Source organism: Panthera pardus, unplaced genomic scaffold (assembly GCF_024362965.1).
Source record: "Panthera pardus isolate Hobbes unplaced genomic scaffold, ASM2436296v1 HiC_scaffold_8, whole genome shotgun sequence".
Classification (NCBI taxonomy): domain Eukaryota; kingdom Metazoa; phylum Chordata; class Mammalia; order Carnivora; family Felidae; genus Panthera; species Panthera pardus.
Window position 1 is genome coordinate 3,519,980 of NW_026527013.1, and position 7,690 is coordinate 3,527,669.

Sequence of the window (7,690 nt, forward strand, 5' to 3'; positions counted from 1 at the left end):
GAGGAGGTATGTAACACCTGTAATTTCTTGGTCCCTCAAATGACCACTTTTCCATGTTTTATCGACTCAGGAAACAGAAAGAAATACTGAACTATATCTAACTTAAAGCCATGGGTATGTGTAGCATGGTGGGGGGTGTTTTTTTGGTGTTTTTTTTGGGGGGGGAGGGAGGGGTGTTTGTTTCTATTTTTATGTTTCCCCCTGGAGAGCGTTATTACATCGAAGGAAGGGACGCCTGGGTGGCTCAGTCGGTTAAGCGTCCAACTCTGGACCTCAGCTCAGGTCTTGATCTCAGGGTCCTGGGTTCAAGCCCCATGTGGGACTCCGTGCTGGGCATGAAGCCCACTTTAAGGACAAAAAAAAGGTGTCGTTCTCAACACCTAATGGCACTCAAGGATGAAAGAAATTCAGACATGTGCACAGAACAGGATATACAAGAGACCCGTTTGTAGATCAGGGCACCCGGCTGGCTCAGCCGGGAGAGCTTGGGAGCGCGTGTAACTCTTGATCTCAGGGTTGTGGGTTCGAACCCTAGGTTGGGTGTGAAAATTATTTCAAATCTTTTTTTAAATTTTTTATTTTTCTTTCTTTTTAAGGTGTATTTATTTATTTATTTATTTAGAGAGAACATGAGCAGGGGAGGGGCAGAGAGAGAGAGATTGAGAGAGAGAGAGAGAGAGAATCCCGAGCAGGCACCACAATGTCAGCACAGAGCCCGATGCGGGGCTCGATCTCACGAGCCACGAGATCATGACCTGAGCCAATACCAATAGTGGGACGCTTAACCAACTGAGACGCACAGCGACCCCCCCCCCCCTTTTTTTTTTTAAAGGAATGTCTGTAGGTCACTCGCAGTTTTGTTTCTGGTGAGGGGATATGGTGCGGAGTTTTCAGCTTTCCTGACTTTTATTTTTTACCCTGTAGAGAATGTATAACGTTTGTGCAACAAGAAAGACTGTAGAAACTACGTACAGCCGAGGACATAAACGATATCACAATTTGCTGGACCCTACCTTGCTGTGACTAAAGGTCCAGGCCCTGTCTGGAGCCACCGGGCCTGGGTTCGAACCCCCATCCCACCACTCGTGAGCCCAGGGGCCTTCTAACTGCCTTTGCCTCTGGTCCCCGCGTTCGAAACAAACCCCACCCAGCCTGTGTGAGGGGTTCTGTCCTCACCTCTCCTTCCTCGGGCCTCTCGTTTTCCCCCCTCCTTTAGCGCAGCAATCTAGAAATTCCACTAACAGGCCCCAAATCTCAGGAAGCCATTTTGGAGCGCGCTATGCAACGAACATTCGTGTCCCCCGAATCCCCACGGCGAGGCCCCATCCCGGGTGGGATGGCTCTGGGTGGTGGCGCCTTTCCGCGGCGATCGGAGTCAGATGAAGTCACGAGGGTGGGGCCTCCGCGGTGGGATTAGCGCCCTTGTCAGGGGACAAAGAGACCGGAACCGTCTCTCCTCCACGTGGGCACCCAGAGAGAAGGCGGCATCTCCAAACCAGGAAAAGGGCCCTCCCCGAACCCAGCCGCCCTGGCGTCGGGGTCTCCCAAGTGCTAGCCTCCCAAACTGTGGGAAATAAATGTTTTGTCCTTGTAGCCACCGCGATGGTTTATTTTATGTGCCAACCTGCCGGGGCTACGAGATGCCGAGAGAGCAGGTAATACGCTCACCTGCTCTGCGAGTGTCTGTGAGGGTGTCTCTGGAAGAGACTAGCATTTGTGTCAGTAGATGTTAGAGTAAGCAAGATGGCCTCACCGATGAGGGTGGGCCTCATCTAATCTGTTGAGGGTCTGGATAGACCAAAAAGGTGGGTGGATGGGTGCCTGGGGGCGGGGGTGGGGGGGTGGTGGGGCTCTGTCGGTTAAGGTTAAGCATCTGACTCTTTCTTGGCTTGGGCTCAGGTCATGATGTCGCGGTTCGTGGGTTCGAGCCCTGTATCGGGTTCCATGCTGACAGCACAGAACCTGCTTGGGACTCTCTCTTCCCTCTCTCCCTCTCCCCTGCTCACATGTGCTTGCTCTCGCTTTCTCTCTCAAAATAAATAAACTTAAAAAAAAAAAAAAAAAGGTGGAGGGACGGAGAATTTGCTCTCCCTGCCAGAGCTGGGATGCCCATGTCTCCTGGTCTTGGGAATCGGAGCTCTCTCCTGATCCTCGGGCCTTCGGGCTCGGACTGGCTTTCCTGTGACTGCAGTTGGCAGATGGCCCATCAGAGGACTTCCTGGCCTCCGTAATTCCGTGAGCCAATTCCGTGTGTAGCCTTGGGTTCTCTTTCTCTGGGAGCCCTAACACGGCCACCCCGTCTGTGGTATTTGTTATAGCAGCCCGAGCTGACTCAGACAGTCTTTTCCCGAAGATTCCTGGAGAACGTCAGTGGTGCCAGGGAGGGCATCCGGGGAGCGCCACCGGGTCAAGGGCTCACACAGGAGGACTCGGGAGTCTCACCCGCAGAGGGTCCAAGAGGTGGCCAAGTGAAGGTGTGGAACAGTGTTGCAAGAAGCGGGAACAGTACCTGTACAAGTTAGGAGGTGTGAGAGAACCCTCTGCGTTTCTGGAACACTCCCGAGTCCGCCCACATCCTTCATCTTTCCTACGTTCTCAATAACCCTGGGGGCAGGCGGCAGCAAAGGGCAGGCGGGAGCGTGTTGGGGGTCAGGGTCTGGCTTCGGGGGTGCGGTTCACGCTTCGCAAGTGTGGACCTATGTGTGCAGTCACCCGGGGCCCCCAGGGTCAGAAGGACCCCACGTTTGGTTTGAGGCTCTGCTGTCACCACCGGGAGGGAAATTCTTAATCAGTTTGAGCCCAGGGAGGCCACATTTTCATTTCGCACGGGGTCCTGCCAATGACGTAGCTTCCTTCCCCCGGGTTCAAATCCCGACCCTGCCATTTACTTGCCCCGTGTCCTTGGGCGAGTGGCCGAAATTCTCGAAGCCCCCAACCCCAGAGGTATTACTCAGAAGGATCTTTAAGACCTAGGTCCGACGACCAAGGGCTTAGGCGGTCTAAGTCAAGTGTAGATTTTGTTTTCGGGTGTCGAGTGTTGGAGGAAGCAACGTTAAGTGTTCAATCGTGTATTAATGAGGGAGTAAATAAATGTATGCGTGCACACGAACGACTGAGAAGCGAGCTGAGCGCGGGACACCCGCCCTTAGGGCCACAGGCGTACCCCCTCCTCCCCCCGCCCCCCGCGTCCCTTACCGTCCCAGGCGCCGCCAGCCTTCCCGCCTCTCCCGAGCGCCCCCTGCCGGCCAGCGGCTCCGCCACGCCACATCCAGATCACACCGGGCCGTTTGGCCGGCTTAGCCCTCGTTCTCGCTCCCGATTGGCTCCGAGTCGCTCGCGATGCCTCTCGGGCAATGTAGTCTCTCGGCCCGCGCCCGCGTTTCCTTGTGGGCCGGAGCGCGGAGAGAGCCACAGGAAGTACGTAGTCAGACTTGCCCGGGTTCCCAGAAGTCATGGGGATAGCATTGCGCGACGGGAATTGTAGTCCACGCCCGGCCAGGTTCCGCCTCAACCCTCTGCGCTCGGAACCACAATCCCCACCATGCACCGTGCTCCCAGGTCCCCTCTGCTGGCCCGCGGCCTCCTAGGAGCGGTAGTCTTGACCCTCTACGTCCCTCGTCTGTCTTGAGGGGGAGGCCGGCTCCCAGGACTACATTTCCCTGCGCGCCCCCCCCGAGCCCGCGCAGCGCCGGGACGCGGCAGCCATTTTGTTCCGCCGGAGAAGCCCCTAAGATGGCGGCGGGGGAGACGGTGAAGGTTGCCGCCCGCCCCTCCGGGCGTTAGCCCGCGCCCTCCGCGTCCCCCGGCGGCCGGCCCATGGCCTGGCGGAAGCCCGCGCCATGGACCTCCGCACCGCCGTGTACAACGCCGCCCGCGACGGCAAGCTGCAGCTGCTTCAGAAGCTGCTCAGCGGCCGGAGCCGGGAGGAGCTGGACGAGCTGACGGGTGAGGTGGCCGGCGGGGGGACGCCGCTGCTCATCGCCGCCCGCTACGGCCACCTGGACGTGGTCGAGTACCTGGTGGACCGGTGCGGCGCGAGCGTGGAGGCGGGCGGCTCGGTGCACTTCGACGGCGAGACCATCGAGGGCGCGCCGCCGCTGTGGGCCGCCTCGGCCGCCGGCCACCTGGACGTGGTGCGCAGCCTGCTGCGCCGCGGGGCGTCGGTGAACCGCACGACGCGCACCAACTCGACGCCGCTGCGCGCCGCCTGCTTCGACGGGCACCTGGAGGTGGTGCGCTACCTGGTGGGCGAGCACCAGGCCGACCTGGAGGTGGCCAACCGGCACGGCCACACGTGCCTCATGATCTCCTGTTACAAGGGCCACCGCGAGATCGCCCGCTACCTGCTGGAGCAGGGCGCCCAAGTGAACCGGCGCAGCGCCAAGGGCAACACGGCCCTGCACGACTGCGCCGAGTCCGGCAGCCTGGAGATCCTGCAGCTGCTGCTCGGCTGCCACGCCCGCATGGAGCGCGACGGCTACGGCATGACCCCGCTGCTGGCGGCCAGCGTCACGGGCCACACCAACATCGTGGAGTACCTCATCCAGGAGCAGCCTGCTGGGGAGGGGGGCCCCTCCGCCGGCCCGGCATGCGTGCCGCCCCCGGGGCCCCGCGGCCGCAGCTCCCCCCCGGAGGACGCGCTCGGTGACGCGTACGAGAGCTGCTGCCCCACGAGCCGGGAGGCCGCCGTGGAAGCCCTCGAGTTGCTGGGAGCCACCTACGTGGATAAGAAGCGGGACCTGCTCGGGGCCCTGAAGCACTGGAGACGGGCCATGGAGCTGCGGCACCAGGGCGGCGCGTATCTGCCCAAACCGGAGCCCCCGCAGCTGGTGCTGGCCTATGACTATTCCCGGGAGGTGACCACCACCGAGGAGCTGGAAGCGCTCATAAACCGACCCGGATGAGATGCGCACGCAGGCCCTGTTGGTCCGGGAGCGCATCCTGGGGCCGGCCCACCCGGACACGTCCTACTACATCCGCTACCGGGGGGCGGTGTACGCCGACTCGGGCAATTTCGAGCGCTGCATCCGCTTGTGGAAGTACGCCCTGGACATGCAGCAGAACAACCTGGAGCCCCTGAGCCCCATGACCGCCAGCAGCTTCCTCTCCTTCGCCGAACTCTTCTCCTACGTGCTCCAGGACCGCGCGGCCAAGGGCAGCCCGGGCGCGCAGATCGGCTTTGCGGACCTCATGGGCGTGCTATGCAAAGGAGTGCGGGAGGTGGAGCGGGCCCTGCAGCTGCCCAAGGAGCCCGGGGACTCGGCCCAGTTCACCAAGGCCTTGGCCATCATCCTCCACCTGCTGTACCTGCTGGAGAAGGTGGAGTGCACGCCGGACCAGGAGCACCTGAAGCACCAGACCGTGTACCGGCTGCTGAAGTGCGCCCCCCGGGGCAAGAACGGCTTCACCCCTCTGCACATGGCAGTGGACAAGGACACCACGAACGTCGGCCGCTACCCGGTGGGCCGGTTCCCCTCTCCCCAGGTGGTCAAGGTGCTGCTTGACTGCGGGGCGGACCCAGACAGCCGGGACTTTGACAACAACACCCCGCTGCACATAGCGGCCCAGAACAACTGCCCCGGGATCATGAACGCCCTGATCGAAGCGGGCGCCCACATGGATGCCACCAATGCCTTCAAGAAGACCGCCTACGAGCTGCTGGATGAAAAGCTGCTGGCCAAGAGCACCATTCAGCCCTTCAACTACGTGACCCTGCAGTGCCTTGCGGCCCGCGCCCTGGACAAAAACAAGATCCCCTACAAGGGCTTCATCCCCGAGGAGCTGGAGGCTTTCATCGAGCTGCACTGACGGGGTCCTGAGAGCCGAGAAACCACCGGGAAGAGTGGGGCCCACGCTCGTCGCCCCGCCTCCCCCCTCCCCCCTCCCCCGAGCCCTTAGGCAGCGGGAGACAGAAGGGCTCTCCAGGCTCCGGAGCCCCTGTCCCCTCCGCTCTGCGGAGAGGGGAAAGGAATCAGCAAGTCGTTGGTGCTCGAAGCCGTCGGCATCAGGCGCTCGAGGAACTGGCTCCGCCTGTCTTTGATCGGGGGAGGTTGCATCCCATCTGCCCGGGTCTCGGAGGACTTTTGCCTTCTTGCCTCGAGGCAGAGGGATCGAAGCTTTTGCCTTCTTTTCCGAGAACCGGGAAGAAGCTGAGGATCGGGTCCCTGCTTTTACGCGCCCCCCCCCCCCCCCCCGCGGCCGAGTGCAGGGTGAGGACGGGGGAGGGGGGCGCTCCCAGGCGGCGGGTCGGAGAAGCAGGCCGGCTCTCAGTTCTGCAGCCCGCCCGCGCCCTGCCCCCTGCCCCCTGCCCCCTGCCCTCACCACGGGCCGTGGGCAGGGCTCCCTGCCCGGGCGGCCTGCCCCTCGCATGGCTTTCGTTGGTGTGGTGTTGCGTTTCTTAGTGAGCGGGCAGGTTACAGGCGTGGCGCGGGAGGCCAGAAGTTGTGCTGCCGTGTTTTTTCTTTTCCTGAGAATTTTTGGTCACACGGGATGAGCGGATGTCACACGGGGAGGTTGTGGCCGTGGCCGAGGCGGCGAGGCTGTCTACCAGGGGTGAGCTCGGCGGCGTGGAGGATTTGGTGGCGGTCCCTAAAGCGAGGCGACCGTCCATTTTCTGGAGCTTCCCTGCTTGCCTTCTACTTGGGCCTCCCCCAACTTTCCACTCAAGTCACAGAGAGGGGCGTTTTCCAAGCGCGGATCGGGCCGGGCGCCGAAGGAGCTGGCGGGGCCGTCACTCCCCGACCCGGCAAGGACCCGCACGGTCGGAGCGGATCGGGGGCTCGGTTTCTGAGTCCCAGGAAGCGCGGTCGCCTCAGCCTCCCGGGCCCCGCGCGCATGCGCAGTGTGGCTGTGCGCAGCCCCGCGGCTCTAGGCTTTTTTTTTTTTTTTTTTTTTTAGCTGCTTGGAAGCCTGAACGCAGGTGTTCCTGAGCCAGGTCCCCACTCGCTGTAACTGAGCTGGAGGAGGCGGCGAATGTCCACAAGTTGCCAGTGAGGTGATGAGAAATCTCGGATTCCCACCACTCAGGGCGCGCATGCGCCAAGCGCAGCGGTGCCCGCCCACGCCCCCCGGCAGCGGCGGGCCGGTGGCGGTGAGCGGTGGCAGGTGGCAGAGGACGAAGCGGCCTCCCGGGCTCAGGAGGCGGGGTCCCGCCTGGAGAGGGTGTCTCCCCCCCCCCCCCCCCCCCCCCGCCCCCCCAGCCTCGTCTCGCAGCTGCACGGAGGCCTCGAGAAGCCACAGCGGGCCCCCGGGCCCCGTTTGCATTTGCAGTGTTAGTTAGGACGTTATTTATTGGCAAGGCCGGGTTTTACCTTCCGTCGAGGCGGGAAAGTGTCCCTGTCCCTTCAAAGCACGGAATAAAGCAATGAGGCAGTTTAAATCGTGCGTCTCCGCGCTGGTGCCCGAGTCATTTAAAAGGCAGCCGTGGGGGGACGCGGGTGGTGGGGGGATGGACGGCTCCCTCCCGGGGTGGGCGGGGAGAGGGTGCCGCCCAGCGCAAAGGTCGTGGTGTGGGGGCTCGCAGAGCCCAGCCCCCGCGCCACCATCTCACTGGGGCAGTTTCTGTCTGTGTCCTGGGACCTTGTGTGGGATTTCCCTGGGAAGTGGCGTGTTTCTGCCCGTGGAAAAGGAGGGAAACCGCTGACTTCTCCCAAACCCCAGCTTTGCGGTAGGGAAGGCTCCAAAGAGGTGG

The 7,690-nt window shown here is 62.1% G+C and overlaps 1 protein-coding gene across 1 annotated transcript; it reads left to right on the top strand.

Annotated features, from left to right (window-relative positions):
- Positions 1–3,700: 3,700 nt before the first annotated feature.
- Positions 3,701–6,023, top strand: FEM1A (fem-1 homolog A). The gene is given in 2 exon segments (XM_019430897.2): positions 3,701–4,889; positions 4,891–6,023. Coding segments are annotated over 2 exon segments (1,968 nt in total). The 5' UTR covers positions 3,701–3,839; the 3' UTR covers positions 5,809–6,023.
- The last annotated feature ends 1,667 nt before the right edge of the window (positions 6,024–7,690 follow it).